General features: G+C 28.2%; 1 protein-coding gene, 1 non-coding gene and 1 pseudogene across 8 annotated transcripts; 2 read left to right on the forward strand and 1 right to left on the reverse strand.

Annotated features, from left to right (window-relative positions):
- Positions 1–276: 276 nt before the first annotated feature.
- LOC137818660 (NAC domain-containing protein JA2L-like) lies at positions 277–3,225 on the forward strand (annotated as a pseudogene).
- Positions 3,226–4,362: 1,137 nt separating this feature from the next.
- On the reverse strand, positions 4,363–4,449 carry TRNAM-CAU (transfer RNA methionine (anticodon CAU)). Its single transcript is given in 2 exon segments — positions 4,363–4,398; positions 4,412–4,449. It is a non-coding gene; the product is annotated as a tRNA-Met (tRNA).
- A 5,074-nt stretch (positions 4,450–9,523) lies between these two features.
- Positions 9,524–12,767, forward strand: LOC137818661 (soluble inorganic pyrophosphatase 1). Of its 7 annotated transcripts, XM_068622209.1 has the most exons (10): positions 9,566–9,625; positions 9,702–9,761; positions 10,024–10,159; positions 10,325–10,353; positions 10,995–11,060; positions 11,275–11,382; positions 11,639–11,704; positions 11,794–11,914; positions 12,188–12,269; positions 12,529–12,767. In XM_068622209.1, the coding sequence occupies exons 3-10, from the start codon at positions 10,033–10,035 to the stop codon at positions 12,569–12,571; spliced, it is 642 nt and encodes a 213-aa protein (XP_068478310.1). In that variant the 5' UTR covers positions 9,566–9,625; positions 9,702–9,761; positions 10,024–10,032; the 3' UTR covers positions 12,572–12,767. The 7 variants fall into 7 exon arrangements, with proteins under 7 accessions (XP_068478313.1, XP_068478312.1, XP_068478310.1 ...); XM_068622211.1 differs by lacking the exon at positions 10,325–10,353 and having other exon boundaries at positions 9,561–9,625; XM_068622208.1 differs by having other exon boundaries at positions 9,584–9,761.
- Positions 12,768–23,339: the final 10,572 nt, after the last annotated feature.

Consider the following 23,339-nt stretch of genomic DNA (forward strand, 5'->3'; position numbering starts at 1 on the left):
TGAAAAAATATGTTAAATACATTTTTGTCCATTTCGTAGAAAGTGGTGTGGGTTGTGAGGAAAAATTCTCATTCTCACGCGGTATTAGTACAATACAATCACTGTATTTATTACTGTATCTATATTACTTGCATATGTTAATTATTTTTATAGTTATATTATGAACTTTTTATAAAGATTGCAAATAATCTTATTATAATGCATTTTCCAACGACAACTTCTTCACTAAGGAGTCAAGTCAAGGAATATGGCACTATAAATTCAGTTCCATAACACAACAAAAACACAAACACTGAAAACACTCGCTTGCTTTCTTCATTTTCTTTTGTTTCATCGTCTTTCTCTCTTTCTTTCTTGTTAACTGCAAACACAACTGAAGTCAAGTGTTCACCAAAACCAATGAAGATTGTAGGATTTGGTTTTCGTCCCACAGAAGTAGAACTTGTAGACTTTTACCTCAAACTCAAGTTGCTTGATGATCCCCGTGCCCACGTCATGACTGAGATAGATCTTTGCAATGTGGCACCTTGGGAAGTACCAGGTAATAATCTAAAACTAAGCATGGATTTTGATCAAATCAACGCTGTCCTTTTTCTTGCTCTGATCTTTACTTCAATTTTGTCTGATTCTTTTATTGTTTCAATTAGTGATGTTAGCAAAATCAGTAATACCATTCAGTGACCGAGAATGGTTTTTCTTCAGTCCTGTTGATTTCAAGTACTCAAATAGTAAAAGGGTTAACCGGAGAACCAAGAGTGGCTTCTGGAAACCCACTGGAAAAGACCGTAAGATTAGGACCTGGGACACCACCACTGTCATTGGGACCAAGAAGACACTTGTTTTCTGCATTGGTCGTGCTTCCAAAGGTGTCAAGGCCAAGTGGGTTATTCACGAATATCATGCTCTTAATGCTCTTACCTTTCATAAAAACCAGGTTTGTATTTCTTTTTTTAAGAAATTTTTAACTCTGCTGATCTTTGTACTAAACTATGGTGTGTAGTAGGAGTGTAAATTAGCACTGGATGTGTTTAATTGAGTCTTCTATCTAAGAACACTCACAATTCATCATTATTTCTCACCGAACACTGTCAATTTCTTCTGCACACGTTTGCTTCATTTGTCTTGGCCTTATACTTTTGTAAATTGCGCCAAATGAATTCTGACTATTCTCCAATTTTTGCAGAAGGATTTTGTTTTATGCCGCTTGATAAAGAAACCTGGGAAAACAACTGAAGGAGGAACTGATGCATTGATTTGTGATGAAGGTGAATCCAGTAGAAGCGTGGTTTCTGATTGTGAAAATCAGGCAATAGCAGGACTTCCATCTGTAAGCTGAAGCATCTTTCATGAACATATATACACTGTGCCATGTAAAACATGCCGAGACTTGATACTTCCTTTGTAATTATATTCAGGGAGGAACTTATACCGGAATGGAAACAGTCTGTGAGGCAACACATCAGGCAGATAAATCCATCTCCCCAAAAGAACCCCCCTAATTGATATTGAGCAGGATGAAGCATCTTCTTCAAACTTTGCATCTATCAATGCCTATTTTAGAAATGAAAACAACATTATGCAGATTCCATCTGAAACTACCCAGATTCCATCTGAAACTAAGCAGATTCCATCTGAAACTATTCAGATGGAATCTGAAACCAAGCAGATTCCATCTTCTGAAACTATTCCGAAGGATGTCTTGAATTCATTGAATTCATTTTTATTTAACGAGGTTGTCCTGAATCTATTTATAGTTTATGAGAGTTTAGTTATTGATGAAGAAGCTTTAGTTTATGAGAGTTTAGTTATTGACGAAGAAGCTATGCAGGTTCCATGTGAAGTTACGGAGACTCTATCTGAAGATATGCAGGGTGTATTAACCGAAACTATGCAAGCTATGCAAGCTCTATTATCTGAAGCTAAGCAGGCTCCATTATTTGAAGCTACGCAGCCTCCATATGATACTACGCAGATTTCATCTGAAACTACGCAAACTCCTTATATGCAGGTTCCATTTGAAACTCCGCAAACTCCATCTGAAACTAGTTCTTTTAACCATTCCACTCAATCAAAGTCATTGAAAAGGGCATATTGCGAAAGCCCTTACATAGATGCAGAAGTCTTCCCTAAACTGGTAAATATATATATGCAGAGTCCATATAATATTGAGGAGTTTTATCTCCTTTCGTTTCTGAACTTTCATGTTGGTTTAATAAGATAAGATTGCAGTGTGCATTATGGTGTTTCGAATTTTGTCAGATTTTTTGCAATGTATAGGGATTTTCTCCAGTAGGTTCTTAAAAGATACTCAAGTGAATTGTCTGGTTTGAGTTGGCTTTGATGTTTTGGTGTGATTCATGATCGATTGATGGGTATTTATTGAGACTGTAAAAAAAGGCAATCTACTTATATACCTATTTTTTCCTTTCCTTGCATCTCTTCCCCTGCATAGACCCTAGGACTACACTTTTTCTCGAGATTGTGATATTTTTTATATTTGTTTTGAGCACTTCAAGAATTGAATTCATCTGTTTTCTTTTGAAATCATTGCAGGATGCTAATATTGGAGATATTTCAATTATGTATACTAAATATCTTAATTCAGATGAATACTATTCATCAAAAAGGTTTAAAACATCATACGATGTTGCACTTGGTGACACATGTCTTCTATTTTCTAACCAAGAAGCAAATCAAGAGAAACAAGAAAGTATATTTCAAGATGATTTCTGGGGAGAGGAGACATCCTCATGTGACTCTACAACAAGTAAACCTTTGGAGATCAATTGTTTTTAAATTTCTAGTTTTCCTTGCATTTTGAGGTCATGGGAAGATCAGTAAGTATCATTCAAGACCAAACAACGTCATATGATGGGAATTAAGAACTTAGTTCCATTAGTGGATTCGTGGCACTTAATTATAGGAGTATATGTTATTAAAATAACTTGCTCTATAGTAGCCAATTTATTAGAAATCGCATAATGACAATTATGCATTAAAATTTAGAAGTATATATGATAGCAAATCAATTACAAAGTATCAGAAACTGCATGATGTTTATATTTAAGATAGTAGATTCTGTAACTAGGAAGTTTGTGTGGTTATTTGCAGTTTCTGGACAGAGTACATTTTGTAGTATTTTGTCTATGATAGCAAGTGTATTTCTGAATCGATGTGTTATATGTGATTTTAGTATTTAATAATATATTTTATTAGTTTTTGGAATTCATGAAGAACACAGATGTCTTCCCAAATTAACTTAACAGGGGATTGGCTAGACAACTACTTCATTTTTATCATGCTCAGTTAATCTTTGTTTTTCTGAAGCAAGGATGGTTTATTTTGGATCATAAATAATGCTCTAGGACTTTAGGGAAATATTTAAATTCAGCATGCAAATGCCATAAAAGATTCCCTTTCTTAAGGACCCCATTTTGTATTTGGAATCAAGCTTGAGCAGATTTACTATGACCAACATTAATGAATCCTGCCTGGTTTTTTTGTGTAAGGGTAGAAAGTTTTGTAAAGATTGGAGTTGAATAAGAAATACCCAACCAGAATATAGAAATCATTATTCAGGTTACTCTCATGCAACTCTAACAAGGCATGCATACACACACTTGTTAATGGCATGAATGAGAAGGAAAAGCCATTAGAGTAGAAGAAGACTTGAAAACCAACCTTACTGCATTTACACCTGCTAAAAGGAAAAGAAAAATTATGATGTGAAGAAGAGTGAAACCAATCTATAAACATTAGAAACACATCTCATCATCATTGTCTCCATTTCTTTTGTCCTGGGAATGCTTGCAAGTTGCAACATAGCAAGTATTGATCTTACCACCAGGAGTCCGGTAAGATCTTTGAGTCTTTCACTATTCTATCTGTCCATTGTATGCATTTTTAGATCATATTCATTTCAGTTGTGAAACACATTGTCTCATAAGCATACTCCTATGAGCTTGTCAGTGCATGTTTGTGAATGTTGTACACAAATTTGAAACAAATTTAAACTCTAGCTTGTAATTGATAAGCCTTTCTACTTGAAGACTCCTTTGCCAGTGAAATTGCTAAAGCATGAAAACATTCCAGACACTACATCATCAGCATTTGCTGAATAGAAAACCTGGTCATGTCAACAGTTCAAGCATTACATGATATTGTTAACTAAAATTGAAGTAAACTAAGAGAAAAAGGAAAGGGTTCACTTGGAGACTTCCTTGGTGAAAAAAAAAATCAACCATGGTTTTTCTTTCACCTGAAATTGTACTTGGTCTTGCCACTTTTCAGTTTAAATCTTGTTTCATACTCATGAATTGTGCTACATAAATTGAAATTAACAAACAAAATTAAAACAAAAAATGGGGTGAGAGAGGCTCGAACTCTCGACCTCAGGATCACTCAACTAAGCTATGAGACCTACGCGCTAGCCAACTGCGCCACCACCCCTTCTTGTTTAACAAAAATATTAAATATTTATATACACATATTTTATATTTATATAATACCATTCAGTTTTAGTAATAAAATGTTGAACCATTAAAATCAATTGATTCGGTTTAAGTTAGATCTAATAATCTCATTTCTCATAATACAGATTTTTAATTAATGGTGTGTTAGTTTAAAATATATTAATAATCAAATCAATAATAAGGTATGTTGAATTTAAGTCAAACTAATTAATTACTTCAGTTTAATTCTTGTATTTTCTTTTAAGTAAATTTATTTACTTAAAACACCGTTCATAAATACTAATCTCAAAGGTGTACATTACAACAAGGCAACTATTTTTTTTTTTTTTAATTGAAGTACCCTTCGTAACAAGGGAAATTTGACAATCCATAGAATTAGAGGGTACATTTCAGTTTGTGTGTGTGGATTTGTTTCTTTGTTCAATTAACAAAAAAATGGCATAAAAGAGAGGTGCCAAAATCATTCACCAAGTTGATCCATTTGCAAATCCCTGGCTAAAAAGGCCCTTCATTACTAATTGCCCCAACAAATATAGATTAATTACTTTTTGCACACCGTCTCTTCCTACACTTTTGGAGGGTTGTTCGAAAGCTCTAAAATATTTATACTTTAAATATTTGGTTGGTGCAATTTGAAAATATATTTTAAATTGTGTAATGTATTTTTAGATTTTTGAATTACATAATTCAAAAATATATTTTACAAAGTATATTGTGATAACGTTTATCAATGGTGTAACTTCAAATACATTTAAAATTTTAAAATGTATTTAGATTGTACAATTTAAATTTTTCATCCCAATCAGATTAGATAATTAAAATATGTTTCATCTGTAAATAATTTGAAATTTTTTCGTATCTATGAAATTGTAGAGGAAATAAACTCAAGTTCTTTTAGTCTTTTTCTAGTTTAGGTTATGAGTTTAAAGAATATGTATATGTATTAAATCAACCAATATTCAACTTATGATCGCATATGAGATTGAAATATTCCCTACAATCCACATCATAAATTGGGTTAATGAAAAAATAAGGTTCAAAGTGAAGGTTGCAATATGCATGTTGGACTAACAAAAATTAGTAGACAGATTAATAACATATTAACATACGCTTTTAAAAAAATAAATGAAAAATATAATTGTGAAGTCCAATCATTCATAAGAAAGTTGGGGTAAATTAACAAGAATGTTTAATACATAGAGGGATTTCTGGATACAAATTTCATTATAAGTAATTTTATAAGTCGGCATTTTTCAAATTTCATTTTTATTTAAAATTTAATCACAGTGATTTTATTATAAGTAACAGTGAAACATAAAAAAATTGTAAGTTTATCTATTACGTAAGAAATATTTTAGGTTATGATATACATCATATTTTTATTTTTATTTTAAAAAAATAGTATTAAAAAATTATATAATCTTATTTAAAAAAAAATATTTAGAACTTTAAAATTGTCTAATTAAAAGTAAATATAAATATTTAATTTTTATATTTTTTTAAATATTTTTTTAATGTTTATTATTTTTCTACATTTTAATAGATTACATAACAAAATGAAAAATATAAGTGATAAAATATCAACACTAGAACAACAAACACAAATTTGAAGAGTAAATGTTTGAAATAAAGAGGAGCAATGAATGCAAGAAGAAAGAACTTATACAGAAAGGAGAAACAACACTATTCATATGGCAAATATTATTTCAAAAATGAGATTGACATTTGCCTCAATAAAAAAAAAATGAAGGTAACAAAAAATGTTATTAGTGCTCCATATTATGTTATTAGTGTTCCATACTATGTTTTTTTATTTAAATTGGTGGCAATCTGCATTGTAAAATTATTAATTTGATTAAAATTTATATTTAATTAAAATAAAACTAAATTGAATAATCGGTAAATTTACCATATATTACTACTATGTTAACTATGTTTTGATAAAATTTATGTGTCTTCTTGCATATATTTGTATTTATTAAAATGAACTGTAAATTTATACTGATAATATAAGTGTGTGAATAATGATATCGTTTATTGAATTTTAATTTTAAACATAATTATATATAAATGATAAAAATAAAAAATGCGGTACAAATATTATGAAGAAAGCACTAGCATTGACTACAACAACTATGAGATTTATGACGTTCTCTAATGCAGTAGTCAATGCTAGCGCTTTCTTCATCATCGTCAATGCTAGCGCTTTCTTCATCATCGTCAATGCTAGCGCTTTCTTCATCATTGTCGTAATACAGATCCTCAACAACATAAATAAGAGGAGACCAAGAACATGATTGCTCAGACGCATCACTATCATCTTCAAAAATTGTCTTCAGATATTGTACTGCAATTTTTGTTCTATTCATCGCGCTTTCATTAGTCCGATATTTATGGATTTCCAAATTCTTTGAGATCGCGATATTCTTCTGAACCCTCACTCCCTCCAACGGCTCCGCTGGTGACGGTGACGATTGTGCCCACAACGCAATTGAGGTCGTAGAAGACATTGTTTTTTTTCGCCATAAAATTGCAAAGAAAGGACTTGTGTAAATTTTCAAAGTCAATAAGTATTTATAAGTATAAAAATATTTAATTATTTAAAAATACTACTTATTCATTTTAAATTAAAAAAAAATTAAATTAAAAAAAAATTAAATTAAAAAAATTTTAAATTCAAAACTAAACATTTTCTCTTCATCTTCACTTTTATCCCATCAAACATCTTTTTTGTTTTCTATTTTCATATGCAAAATCCAAAATATGAGAAGTCGTAGTTTCCTTCAAGAACCATCAAACCAACCAGTAAGTGTTGTTTTTCAATTATAAAGTAGAAGATGAAAATGCAATGTATGAATTTACTTTTCTTTTTTATTCATTTATGCATGTCTTTGGCATTGTACAATGACAATATTGATATTATTGTGCTGACACAAATAACACCATAAAATACACGAAGACAACAATTTAATCAAACTTATAACAGAACTATTAAAGAATAAAAAAAAAGAATAGTAGGAAAAAAAATGTACCAGATAAAAGAGCGCTGGTGCAAGTGAGAGAGGTTAGTCTATGAGAAAGAGAGTGCTTAGTAAACAAAAGGGGAGGCGCGTTAGTCTATGAGCGAAATGAGTGAGAAAAGGGATCAAGAGAGGGGAAAACAAACAAACGAATATGGAGGGTTAAGAATAAGGGGGTGATGGTGATGGAGGATGTGGAGGGAAAGTGGTTGACGGTAAAGAATAAGAACAATTTGACTAAGTATCTATGCGGGTCCAAGTCAATGAAATACAATGATATAGACAAGTTCTGATACATATAAACTTTTAATTTATATTATATTGAATATTTTAATTGAACTATGATACCTCTTTAATCATTTAAGTTATATTGCATGTGGTTAAGACCCCTCGACCACTAAACACATTAACGACAAATTAAACTAAGATTAAAAGTAATTTCATATAAAATGTGAGAACATTAACTACTAAAAATTGTGTTAATTAGATTTATAGGTATAAAAAACTAAACTCCTTCCTATAAATACGTTGACAACATTATATCAATGTTCAACATGAATACTAACTTAAATGTTATTTATAAGTACTTTTCTTAATATTGCAACCAAAAACCAAGATCCCTAATAGAAATACCAACACTTAGTAGAAACAATGATACCATTCCTGACAAAGCAGGAACATTAATCATTTTAGTTTATTGAGCGTAAAAATTGATAAAATGGATTCATGTGTATATATATAGGAATGTAGATAGCAACAACACAAGCATCAAAGTATTCTTTGGGTTGCAGGAATAAATGGAAGCTGACTTATGCAGCAAATAAGCATAATACCAAAGTTAGTCAATGAAAAGAAGAGTGATTGAGTCAACATTCCTTCATCATGGTAGCACCAGCTTCACTAAACTTCCATAACATTTTCAGATGATTAAGTCATCACCCACCAGTCAATGTCTTTTAATTTTCATACCTTTGTTATTTGTTTTGTAGTTCCAATAAATGTTTTCAATTTTCCAATAAATGTAAATTCTGTGATTGGTTTGTAGTTGTTTCATAATATTTAAAAATTGAGTTAAATTTAAAATTTATTTATTAATATATTATCAGAATAATTTACAGTATATTTTGATAAAAGTTTATTAAACCTATGAAAATATGAAACCATTTATACTATATAATATCATATAGTTAAGTTTAAAGTTCATATTTTAATAATTAAATTAAAAAATTCCAAACTTGTTTGTTAACATGGAAACAAAACTAAAACTTTTGAAAGTTCTCTCTAAATACGGATATCTATGACTAAGTCAAGGATTTTTTAACTTTTTAAATTTAGTTTTTCAGGGTGACTTAAAAACTATTTATATTAAATTAATTTGATTGAAAAAAAAAAGAAATGTTATTTGTAGAATACTTTATTTTTATAGTTAATTTATATAACATCCTTCTTAAACACTTTCGCCTTTCTTAAACAATACAAAAAATTTCTTCTCCAATTTTCGGATAATTTATTAAATTATCCTTTAACAAGTATTAGTTATAGTTATTATTGTCATCAAATAGATATATTTTTATTTCAAATTTGCGTTAACAAATTATTTTTTTTATACTTAAAATAAACACAGTTCAAGATGTTGCTTGATGGTACAAACAACGTGTTGCAGAAATTTTGACAAAGTCCATGTCTCTATTTGATTGATTTGGTATTATATTAAAATTAAAAGAGAAAAGCTTGCTAGAAATGATGGGTGGAGTTAAAATGGTTTTCATCCTTTTATAATGCTTTCATAACCAGTTTTTTTTCCAAACTATAACAAAAAAAAAATGAATATAACTTACTAGTACATAAAGATTGCTACGAAATGTTTTCAATAACATAATAAATAATATTTATATTTCAAATAAAGATGATAACTTACTTTAAGAAAAAATAAAAGACTTTTACATTTTAACGTAATTTTAATATTTATTTAATTATTTCTCTTCGGACATCATTAAAAATACAGTAGGAAATTAATAAAAATGAAACTACTTGTTTTTTTGTTTTGATTTTTTATTGGCTAGAAATGTTCTTTTGAAAGTTCCAAAGAACAGGTGGAATGGTAAGCATGCTTGTCTCACTTTCAAACACGAGGTGAGTAAATAATTGACTCACCATGTTCTTCCCTTCACCTCTATAGATACACACAACAAATTCTTTTCTTTCTCAGATCTCTTTTGCTTCACCCTTTACCTTCTTTCAATAATATTTGCATAAACTGTTGTTCAAGGTATGTTACTTCCTTTCTTCCAAGCCTTATAATATATCATTTTATTGTGTTAATCGTGCATCAAGTTATCATGATTCCTTTTTAGTTTCATGTCATGGCTTTTTAGGGTAGATTCATGTTTGTAATGAAATATGCAGATTTTTTTTGTCTCTATTACCACTTATTGTTGATGTTTGGTAGATTTCTAACATTTGATGAAATGGATCAACTTTTAGTGGAATATTGTTAACAATGTATATGATCATGACTTTGCTATGATTAGTCTTTGAAGATGAGTACTGAGGAGAATGGTGAAGAAGTTCGTGAAAATCGTCCAACTCCTCGCTTAAATGAAAGGATTCTTTCATCTCTGTCTAGGAGATCAGTTGCTGCTCACCCTTGGCATGATCTTGAAATTGGTATCTTGTTCACTGTGTTGCTTCCTTGCCATTTAATTTAACATTAGATCTCTCAAATCATGTTGCTGAATAATCTTTTGGCTAGGCCAAATGCTTATGCTAAAACAAGGATTGGTTTGGTATCACCCCACAAAAAAAGAGTTTTTTAATGTTCTTCATTTGCAGGACCTGGGGCACCTATGATTTTCAATTGTGTAAGTTCTGATACTGAAAAGAATGTCCACAATTATGCCATTTATTTTACATAAATTCTTGAGTGTAACCAATGTACTGGGCCATTTCCTTCTGCATTCAATTCAAATTTAATCCAGTTTTCCTAAATCTACCACACTTGCAGGTATTAATACTATATTTGTGGTTGCACAGTGGATGCAACCTTTATTGAAGTTTAAAAGTAGGTGCAAAATCAACTACAAACCAATCTTTTACAAAGGAGAAGCACAAAATAGACATGAATTTAGAATTAAAATTGCAAGTCCAAATACTTCCTTAAGTTTTAGCAAATAGCTTGTTACCTTTTGGTCTGCAATTTCCTAAAACAATACAAATCTGTCATGCAAGAAGTATATGAATCATATATCACTTGTCAAATAACACTGGTTGGTATAGATTTTTGAACTTGATGAGTGGCATATTCGTGTAACTCTTAACACCCTTACACTCTTAAAAAGATTTTTCTATTTCTACATTATGACATTTTCTAAATTTCCATTAGTTTATCTTTCCTAATAACAATATTCATGAAAAACTGTAATTCCATTTTTAACTATAAATTTCCTACGATGTATGCTGTTGATGTTTGTTCAATGCTTACTAGCTTTATTTCTATTTGTAGGTTGTTGAGATCTCTAAAGGAAGCAAGGTCAAATACGAACTTGACAAAAAAACTGGATTAATTAAGGTATGGACCAATTTCTTTTTGGCTTTGAAATGGGAGTATCTAGTGCTATGATCTGAAAAAGATTTTACAGAGAAATCTCAAGATGATATTTTTATGAGCATTTTTTTCTGGCTAGTCTTGTGGATTCTAGAGTCTTGAACCTTCCAAAATCTGAATTCTGCATTCCATTTCTCGTCTATCTTTATATTCTTCTTACCATCTAAATAATTATCAGGTTGATCGGATATTGTATTCATCAGTTGTTTATCCTCATAATTACGGTTTCATCCCAAGAACTCTATGTGAAGACAATGATCCAATTGATGTCTTGGTTCTCATGCAGGTAAATTCTTACCTTTTTAAACTCATTCAACATATACAAGAGGGCTTAATGTATAATAAAACTAAAATATGCCATGGTTCTATATTCATCAACTTTGAATCCTCCCTTTTCAATTTTTTACATCCATTCAAAAGATGTCACATAAACTCAATTGCTGCTTTAGCCATACTATGTTGTTAGATATAGTACTTAGTTTGAGTTCTATATACCAACAAGGTTTCCCAATGGTAAACTTACTGAATTACTGATATGGTAGGAGCCAATTCTTCCTGGTTGTTTCCTAAGAGCCAGGGCCATTGGACTCATGCCTATGATTGATCAGGTATATTTTTTTGGCCTTTTAGTTGATATATCAGTGGCTATTTTGTTCCAACCATTTTGAACAATAACAGATTTGTCCAATTAACACAGGGAGAGAAGGATGATAAAATTATTGCAGTCTGTGCTGATGATCCTGAGTATAAACACTATACTGACTTCAAAGAACTTCCACCTCATCGCCTCTCCGAGATTCGACGCTTCTTTGAAGATTGTATCCTTAAAAAATCTTATTCCAAGAACTTGATAACCAAGGGAAAGTTACTTGTACCTTTACTTCATGTTTTCACTTTTTAACTAGTAATAACACAGTTCTCTTCTGTGTTTCCTTCATAAATCTTTGAAACCAAGAAATAGACTGAAAGGAATGAGACCTTTTGAAATTGAAAGGTGAAAACAGAAAATGAAAACCTGAAATTGACCTTTCTTTAAGCTCAATTTACGTTTTCATAAAAAAATTGAGTGCATTTCTTAACATATTGATTAGACAAGAAGAATGAGAACAAGGAGGTAGCAGTTAATGAGTTTTTACCTGCATCTACTGCTGTTGAAGCCATCCAATTCTCAATGTCAGTATCTTTGGAGCACCTAGTTTGATTTTTTGAACTCTAATATCTAGTTAAAATTGGTTTTGATACATAATTCATGGTCAATAAGATTATCATATTCCAATAACAAAATATTGTATACCTCATAGATCAGTAACTCAACCATGTTTCTCCATTCTTGTATTAGTCATTCATCTCATTTATTCATGTAACACAAATACTGTAGTGCAATCTACATCATTTCACTTCACTGTTATATCTTGTCTCTGATTTGTTGCAGGGATCTTTATGCGGAGTATATTCTGCATACCCTGAGAAGATAAACCAGAATACTATTCTCTACAAGTCAGAATAAGCCACACTCTAGATGGTTTTGAATATATTTTTATGAAACTTTATTGTACTTTGTATTGAGTTGGATACAATAATAGTTGTTAATTTTACCAAGTGAAGAACTTCACAATCTGTGATGCTTCATGTAGAATCCCATTTTTCTTATATTATTCAGTTTCCAAATAATACTTTGGTAATAATCTTTATTTTGGACTCTTGACTTATAGGTTATAACATTGTATAGTCCTGATCAACCTAAATCTTGTGGCATTAAAAGTGACTGTATATTATTTTTTTTCTTAGGACTTAGATACTAAATTATCAAATGATCAAATGATCCATCTAAGTCTTTTTTTCAAAAAGTTATTACTAAAACATATTTTGAAAAAAGACATTCTGGAACGTATTATATATATTATGGAAAGTTTATTTTGTAACTTTTGTTTAAAAAATGTTTTTTTGGAAAATGTTTTCCAGTATACATTTCATGAATTCTGGAAAGTATGTTTTGAAAAAAAACTTCCAAAAAAAGACAACCCAGAAGTCATTCAAAAGAAGGATAAAACACTTTTTGAGAATTGATGAGGTGCAAACTCTAATTTTGATAGGGTACAGGAAGAAACATCAAAGATGTCTTGAAAAAAACTCATCCAAAGGCCCATACTCTACTCTTGATGAAATTAATATATAAACCGCAACATTGTTTTTTATACAAATTATATAATTACTGTAATAAATATGTTTCAAATACAATTAGTATACACACAAAGGAAGAATAATTGTGCTGACCATCCCAAAATATTGGTTGGGTTTCATATTATTTGAAAAAATAATACTCATCTAAGGAGGGGTATTGCACTCTGCACCCCAATACTTTCAAATTGCACCGCAAAAAAAATTAAAATTTAAAATACACCCTTTTGAAAATAAATTATCAGTAAGTTTTATTTTTGTAGTTTCTGTTTTGGATTATGGAATTCAATGACATTCCAGAACATTAAAAATAATATATTTGTATTTCATAATATGTAGTTCAAAATACAAAGGAATGTATAATTTAAAATATAATTCTTTATTTTGTAATTCTTTAAAATATAAGGAATGTAATTCTTTATAATTTTAGGAATATAAAATTTATATTTCATAATATATGTTTTCAAATGTATTTTTTATTTTGTATTTCAAATCCAAAATACATAATTTGTATTTTAGAATGTATATTTTGAAATATATATTTTTATTTTTTATTTTGAAATATATGTTTTATTTTGTATTTTAAAATATATCTTCTGTAATACAAAATAAAAAATACATTCTGAATTTCATATTTTGAAAATTATTTTTGAATCGGGAAGATACATTATCGATTGAGATAGTTTTATCATTTCAACATCATATGGGGTGCATGTTTGAAAACAAGGGGTACAGAGAGCAACTCCCTATAAGTAGCTAGGCTTCGACTCTCAATAACGGGCTGAACACATGCTATCTTAAAGGCTATTTTGTTTTGCACCCGATGGTCTCCTCCAACACCTTCATGGGGTGTGTTAAAGACAAAATTGTCCATTTTGCTGTCAACCCTTGTGTATTTTTAAAATAATAGTAAGAAAATATAACTTCACAACTTTTTAATATTAAGTCTAAATAAAATATACATTTTTGGTAAACATATCAAATACACCATACTACATGGTGCTGATAAAAAAAGCACCATTATTATGGATTTATATTTTAATAGAATGCTAGAAACGATAATTAACAAAAAAATCAATTTATAGAATAAACAAGAAAATGGTGAATTAATATGCTATAAAATTATAAGAAATAAAATAGTAGAATAATATCTAAAACCTATTTATAAACCTTGTTAACGATGTGTTTAATGCATTTTTTTTAAAAAATATTTATGTTTAATTTTAAAATATCAATTCAAACCTATTTTTGCACTAACTTTTACTATTTTTCTCATCATTAGTTAATGGATTCTTACTACTGGAACTAATAATTGAGTTTTCAATAAGACAAAGGGCAATGTGATTCGATTTTGAAAAGTATAATGTACATGCATTTTATTGTATAAACACAATAATAGTAAAATCAAAGAGTATTTATGTCAGAAATAATTCTATAAGGAAACTAACACTATGGAAGATGCCGTTCAATGTATTGGTTTATACTTGGAAAAGAACTTCCCTTCAAGAACATCAATTTTATGGAAGATATTCAATTAATCACATGCCACATGTTAAAGTGCTTCAAAACCAAAAAGAATAACAATAACAATAAATTTACATTTCTTGCTATAGAAGACAAAAAAAATAAATAGAACGAGAAAAAAAAAGGTGCAATGAGTAAATAAAAGAGGGAAAAAAAGTGACATAGAATAAGAATAAAATTTTGGATGTTAAAACTAACTTTATTAATAATATTACATATGGAATATATATATATATATATATATATATATATATATAATATTTAATTAGACATTCTCAAGTTTCAATATTTTTTTCTTGTTCTATGAATAATTGATTTTCTTAATTGGCACTCTCTTTCATTATTCCGATTTTTTAAATTTGTCTCTGTATTAAAGTTTAATATTGTTGTAAAATATTTGTAATTAAAAAACCTTTATAAGTATGCTACACCAACTTAACTTATAAAAAATAAATCGAGTTCAATTATTATGAAATTACCTTAAAAAGTTATAAATGTAAAATATAATTAAATTATTTATTTATTCTATATTTTATATTGTTCTCTTATTGTTTTGAGTTAATTTCGATATGTTTAATGATTTCATATCGCTTTTCTTACATTTTTAAAAAAAAAATTAAATTTTAAAACAATAAATATCTCAAATATAATAATTCACACTAATAATATTTTCTAAACAAACTTAAAATCGAAACACTATAAAACCTTATTGGATGAAAAATGATATAAGTAAGGTAGGAAGTGAAAAATTTGAGTAAAGTTATGTGATAGAGGGAGAGGGCATATTTGGAAAGTGCATGACATGTGAATCACGCATTGAGATTTTTTTGTATTTGATGGCATAAAATGGGAATAAAGTAAGAGTGATTGGATAATCAGGTGGTCGGCGGTTCATACGCACTCTCCTGTGTTCCCTCACACTTTCCTTACCTAATTTTCATCCTTCAATTTCAACCACACACCTAACTATATATACCATTTTACAAATTCAATCTTCAACCACAATATTCACATGGAGTTAGGGAGCTTTCCACATATAACATAACTTTCTATCCACTTATTTATATGTCCATGGAAAAATCAGTTTTACTCTTCAACAAAGTAGGAACAAAAATTAAAGTATTTTTTATCGACAACAAAATAACATATATAATATTAAGAATATTCTAACTTACTTATAAAACCAAATATTATGTATAAATATGTGCAATAGAAAATTATTTTCAATTTATACAATCATAAATATAAATAATCGATAATCACTCAGCCCATTTTAAAATATTTTTATTTTATAACATTAATATAACATAGTCAATAAAAAACTACCTAAAAATAGTATAATATATATCACATATTCTTGTTGGTTTTTTTTTTATCAGCAATAAAAAATCATTAAATGGGAACCACTTCGAGGGTGGTCCAACCCTTTTACAAACACACATACAATTTAACTCTTAACTTGACACCCAAAACCGCCGATCAAAAGACCAACCAAACCAAGCGCTAACTAGCTTTACTGAATCAGCCGTATACCGGCCAAAGGATCCAGAACCCAACAGGGATAGGAAAAATAAACTTCGCGGGACTTTGCAGCAATCCAAGACCACACCTTTACTTGTGCTGAGGCAAAAACTTCTAACACATCCGCCACTCCTCCATTAAAGACGACCGAGTTCCTATGCTTCCACATTTCACTCACAATTCCAACCCAAATTGCCCTCCAAACATCACTATATTAACCGTCCGAAAAATATTAAAATATAAAGTTAATTAAAGAACAATGTTTATTTGTATGATTGTACTTTGTTCACTAATTTGGAAAAGAGTCTTAATATTCTGATTTTTTTGGGTGTTAAGTTGAGGGGTATTGATTCTTAGAGAATTTTCTTGTGTTTGACTTTATGCATAGTGTTGTATAAGTTTTTACATTTTTTTCTCAACACAGTTTCAGTAATGCTTGAAAGAACTGGGAAATAATTTCTTGAATGTGCAGACATCTCAGCTATGAGGGGAGTCATATAAAATATTTTGTTATGGTGGATTTCCAATATGGATCACCTAAGAAGAGATTTAACCTAATAAGAAGAAGATGAACACAAGTTCACAGTCATGTATAGCTTGAGAGAAGGAAAATTTAATCGCTCCAAGTCACTGTAATTATAGGAAATCAAAAGATTTTAGTTAACAGGGTTACAAATAATAGATACAGTAAATTTGTAATACCAAAGAGAGTATGTGTAGTGAATCTATAATATACATTATTTTTTCTCTGGTTTTTCTTTGTTGAGTATGCACATGTAACAACAATGTTGTACAAGTACTTTGTTTTTTAAGGTTAGGCTATATTTTGGAGATATTTTAATAGTGTATATTCTGTTATTTTTGTAAGGGATGATTATTTTGTGGTTTGTTCATGACCACTTTTTTTTTTTATAGGTTGAGATACCAAGTGTCTGGATAAGGATTGAGACTCCTGAAATATTTTATTTTATTTATTTTTTATTGATAAATTTTTTTTCTAATAAATGCACTCTAATAAGTGTAACATATTTTTGTTTTTATCAAATGCAATTGTTAGTTACCTGTTGTAGGAAAATCTGTTAGTCGGAGTTGATTTTTATTAATTAAAAGAATATTTTTTATACCAAAAGTTTGATTGGATTTTTATTTTTTTACTGAAATGTCAAAATATTATGTGTTTTATGAAGGTTGGGTATGATCTTTCATCTTTTGTAGTAGATATGAAATATTTTGTTTATAAATATAACTAGTAGGTAAACTCAAAAGTCAAAGAATAAGTCAATTAATACTCATATTGAGAAGTTTGTCTCCACAAAAATTTATTTTCTTAAACATGTGAGTAATACAAGTGCATGTGCATGTATCTAATTTTGTCTAAATACCTTCTTCGTCTGTCTCTCAAGTCCCAAAGGACAATGCCATGATTCACACAAGTTTCTCAAGATCAAAATAAAATTATAGTTTCAAACCAAAGAATAGGCACTCTCTCTCAAAATTATGAAATGATAAATGAGGTATTTTGAAGTGGTCTTGGATATAAAGTATCCATAATGGATTAGTTAAACAATAGTTAATTATTATGTTATACATAATAATTATAATTTATTACGTGAAAGAATAAAATGGTGAGTCTTATAATAAGGTTATTGGGAAGACCAAATTTTAAAAGCATCATCACCTTTTAGTGATTTTTATGGAAATATAATATTATGTGGTGCACATAAGCCCCTTTTGTTGATGTGGTGTGTTATTATGAGAATATTCCCCTGTGAAAGAAGTAAAAAAGTTAGAAAGTCAAATTTGTTATCTTAGATTTCATCCTTTGATTTGGTGCCACGTACAATAGGCAACTTTTCACACTTATTATTATTATTATTGATTTATAATGTATGGTAAATTAGTGAGTGATGTTGATGTATGTTATATTGGCATCTGAGATCTCAACACTCTCTCTCTCTTGCATTGAAAATCTGAGCAGCAACACTTTCCAACACGCAATCAAAGTCTTACCAACACAACATATGTTTCATGTCAAAATTATGTGTAACTACACTCTCATGTTTTGCTACCTGCTTCAATTTCATTCAGACTTTTATCTCCTATTTATTCCAAAGGGATAATCCTATCCTAACTTTTTTTTTACATAGTTCATTTTTTCTGTTTTTTTTTTTCATCATTCACTTCTTTCCTTTTTTTTTTCTTTTCTTGAATGTAGAATTATAGTATACAAATTATTTTACTATAAAAAATTATTAAATATTAATTCATTTAGAAAAAAAACTAATTAATTAAATTAAATACTATTTTATAAATAAAAATTAAACATATTTAAAGTAACTTTTATTATTAATTAAAAAATATAAAATAGTTTTTAAATTAGTGTTTAACATTAATCATCAATATTTTAAATTATTTTTTAATTAAATTAATTTAAAATAATTAATAACTAAAATCTTAATATTTAATGTTTAATACCAATTTAAAATTATTTTATAAATTTTATTAGTAATATAAATTATTTTAAATATTAATAAAAAATCATATTTAATTTCATTAATATAATAATTATTTTAAAAAAAAAGATAATTAATATTTAAATTTTTAATACTCTATCTCGAATTTCAATAATTGATCGATTTGGAGTCACAGACACATTTGATAACTAGAGTTGAAAATTCATATTATGTCAGTATTTTGTTTATAATTATAAGAAAATATCACACTCAATATATATAAATCAATTTTAACTTGTAAAGTTATGCATCTTCTAAACAAGTCTTTATAATTTCCTTTTATGCGAAAGACCTAGAAAATTTCATTATTTAATTTATTTCGATCATACTCATACTGATCAAGTATGAATATGGTGAAAGTGAAACATTTAATATTACATTTAAAATTTGTCCTCCAAAGTAATTCAGTACCTCAATAATAAAATGCTGCTATGTAGGACAGAAATCTAACATAACATTGGATATAGAAAAGTTATATATATAAAAAAATGTGGTGTGAGTTATGAAACTATTAATTGGATTCACCTATACCATTTCATGCTAGTAAATTACCAGTTTGATTATGAATGGATATTTGTTTTTATGCAAGAATTAAACATATATCAAATATACATAATTTATATATATATTTTTTATAAATAAAAAATTAATTTAATTAAATTAAAACCACCCATTTTAGAACTATCTCGTTCTTTTACAAAACCCATCCTTTCCACCACTCCCACTTTCTCTAATAAATTAATAGTAACCATTGCAGCAGATAACTACAATCCTTTATACATACTATATTTAACTGATTTAACTAAACTTTTTTCTATCTAATAAATGAACATAATTACATGTCCATTTTTTGGTCTCAATCTTTAAAGTTAATTGATTGAGCAATTGAGTATTAGAAATTCATGTGTTGTCAAGTTATTATTAGGTTTTATTGTTGGAGTTTAATATAAAATTTGATCTGAACAGAATATGTTATTGGTCTGAATTGGTTTAACTCATTTATTATTTTTAAAAACATTTTTTAAGTTCGTAACATTATGGTATTTTTATGTAGTTTTTTTATTTTGTACTATTGTAAAGTAAAAATATTTTAGTTTTTTTTTTCTATATTATTGCTTAACTTGTCCAATTAATCTTTTATCCAATAAAAGAATTGCATAACAAAAAAGAGGAAATACACCTAATAGTAGATAAAATCATAAAAATAAAAAAATAAAATGTAAAAAATAGAATTAAAAAATAAAACATAAAGTTCAAAATATTTTTTTTATTAGCAAAAACTAAATAAATTAAATGTAACACTTAAGATCATATTTTATAAAAAAAATTCCCAACAAAATCTGCTTTTCATATTTTTCTTACTCCTTCTTAATCACACCAATTGTGATAACTTGAACCCAAGTGCCTAGGGAAGAGTTAACCACTAGACCAGACAAGAGTTAACCACTAGACCAGACAAGTTCTTTAGTCATATTATCATTTTTATTATACTTATTCATATTATTAATATTAATAAGTATAATAAAAATCATAATCATACTAAAGCATTTGTTTGGTGTAGTTGTTAAATTTTCTTTGAGTTATCTAATGAAACTTGGTTTCGAATCCCATTCACTCCAAATTTTATTTTGTATGTAATTACATACGGATGTTAAAAATAAATAATTTTGAGAATTTATGAATTAATTATAATTTGGTCGAATTTAAAATGGAAACAAATTAAGTAATCCAAATCAATTTATTAATTTAATTTCACCTTTATTGGATAAACCGAAAAGATCAAATTTTCGCTGACTTCAGTCTCCACCCGACTTTAATGATATACACTTCATACAAATGAATCTAATCTAAGTATATATATTGTGATGAATGTTTTTGGAGTCCTTTGGACCATTTTTTGTGTAGGGTGTATTCAAAACATGATTCATGATTATAAGGATTGAAAAATGTTTGTATCCAAAAAAACTTCTAAATGTTGAACAAACCCATACTTAAATGAGAACTTATTAAAAAATCCATCTAAGTGAAAAAGACTTATAAACATTTTTTTATAGGAAGAAATTTTTTAGAGTGGCACAAATAAAGGTGTGGATGTGGATAAATCATAAATACCAAATACAACCTTTCTAATTATATCCTAAATGGTATCTTTATCTTTTAAAAAGTCTGAAATTAATTAGTTAAGTAAATTGAGTATTTAGTGCAAGCAAGTGGGGTACATTTTCTGGTTTAGAGGGGTTTGAGAAATGTCTTCATAAAGGTTCTCAAGATTCTACTCTACCTGTATAATTTTGGTGTTGTATCATCTTCTCCCTTGAGATTGGACAGGAAGATGTGATGGAACTGGTCCTATCACATGTTTTTTTTTTAATTATGCATGTTTTAGTTCATAAGCTGATAAAAAAAATGTTTTAGTTCCTATGTTTTTATGCAGGTTGTGATAATGCTCCTAGTATCAATTATGTGCAGATGATAAAAGGTTAAACTGATTGTGGAAATCTAGTAGATTTTCTTATATAATTGCGTTAATGTTGTGGTTTGAGGTGTTTAAGATAATTTACTTAGCCAATATATTTATGTTGAGAATATAGTTTTTTTTTATAAAAAAGTTTTCGTGTTAGGCATCATTATGCAACTTGACATCTCAGCTAGGCTGACACCTCAAGTAACAACAATCATCTGTCATCACATGAAAAAAAAGTTTATTAAAAATAAAGAAAATACAAAAATATGGGAGGACTAGACCAAAATCCATATGTTAACAAAAACGAAGAATTCTAAGAACAGACTAGCTGGGAGTCTATTATACTAATGAAATGATTCTTTATGAATAGTTTCAATTTATGGAAATGAGTGTATATTTTTGGTTAAGATTTGTAGTTGGAGTGTCTAGAGATAACTATAGGAATTTTGGAGAGTTTTGAGGTTATCACTATATGTGTTTTGGAACTTTTTTTTTGTACACGGTTAATACTACCATTTATTAAAATCAAATATTTTTTTTTTGTATAATTGGTTCATAGTTATTGGTAATGTATATTCACTAAAAAGAATCATGAAATAGAAACCAATTTTAGAGATCAAAATTAATTAGTTGTTAAAGTGACTAAATTAAAAATCATTTTAGAAATTAAATTTTTTTTTTATTTCTATATTAGTTAAATGATTTTTAAATTGGTATCTAATTAGTTACCAAGGTTTTTGTTATCAAATTTAGAATCTAAATAATTAGTAGTTAAAACATTGATAGATAATTGGATACCAATTTAGAAACTATTTAACAATAATAGAAACTAATTTAGAAAAAAAAAGTTTTAATCTTTAAAATAATCTCTAATTTAATCACGTAACTATCTATTTTTATCTCTAAAATTGATTTCTACTTTATAATTTTCTATAGTGAGTATTGTTTCTTGAGCATAGTATATTATTGTTTTTTTCTCTCTTTCATCATGTTGAAGAAGTACTATCGAAAATGGATGGTCTATTCTTTCTTTCCTTCTTGGAATAAATATCTATATATTTGAAATTGCTGATTAAAAAAAAAATATATATATATTTGAAATGATATATTGTATGGTGCATGCTAATTATAGGACTCTTTAAATAATATTAAGTTATTTTTTTGAGATAGTTAGGTATACAATTTAGGCTAGTTTTGCCTAAGTGTGGCATGTTTATAGATTTGCCTAATATTATTCTGCTGGTGGTTCAAATTAGATGTTTATGCATTGCTTTGTGAAAACTTTTATAATTAAGTAATGAATAATTTTTAGATTTTTATTATATAAAAATTGATATTTAATTTTTTTATAATAATAAAAAATATAAAATATAAATAAGTGATCTAAACCAATATACAAAACAGATTTAATTTTTTTTTCTATAACCTAATAAGACTAACAAAACAAACATCTTATCCAAATGACGAACTTAACACACTCGGACAAACACCTCAAATTCAACCTATTCATATAAAAGACCTTAAAGTACACGGTCACTTCACTTCAGCAGCAACATAAACATACAAATCAAAGATAAATACATCAATCAGAATAAAAAAAATAATTTAACCAAATGAACATTTCCGTAGATTTGGGTTGGTGTTGTGAGTGAAATTTGGAGACATAAGAACTCGGTGACCTTCGATAGGGGCGTGGTAGATGCGCTCGAGGTATTGGCACTGGTACAGGTAAATGTTTGGTCTTGGACTTTTGCAAAGTCCTGTTGTAATTCCTTTACGTACTCCAACTGAGTTTTGAACCTAGTGGATTGTATGAGGCTGGTTGTTTAATGCTTTCTTGAGTAGCTTTGGTTGTTCCTTATTTAAGTAGGAAGGTGTTCCTTGGTAGGAGGTTGGTAAGACGCTAACTATTTATGTATAAGGGTTGGACCACCCCTGAAATAGTTTTCATTTATTTATTTTTTATTGCTGATAAAAAAAAACATTTTCGAATTTATTCATTGCTAAAAAGAAAATATACAATTTAAACATGATACCCGTCAT

This window comes from Phaseolus vulgaris, chromosome 10 (genome assembly GCF_000499845.2).
Source record: "Phaseolus vulgaris cultivar G19833 chromosome 10, P. vulgaris v2.0, whole genome shotgun sequence".
Taxonomy (NCBI): domain Eukaryota; kingdom Viridiplantae; phylum Streptophyta; class Magnoliopsida; order Fabales; family Fabaceae; genus Phaseolus; species Phaseolus vulgaris.

Bases quoted from the DNA above. Each gene is read 5' to 3' on its own strand.
- LOC137818661 (XM_068622209.1), top strand. From the start codon at position 10,033: ATGAGTACTGAGGAGAATGGTGAAGAAGTTCGTGAAAATCGTCCAACT. The intron at 11,705-11,793 runs GTATATTTTTTT...CAATTAACACAG, and splicing joins TCATGCCTATGATTGATCAG to GGAGAGAAGGATGATAAAAT. The intron at 12,270-12,528 runs GTCAGTATCTTT...GATTTGTTGCAG, and splicing joins GAAGCCATCCAATTCTCAAT to GGATCTTTATGCGGAGTATA.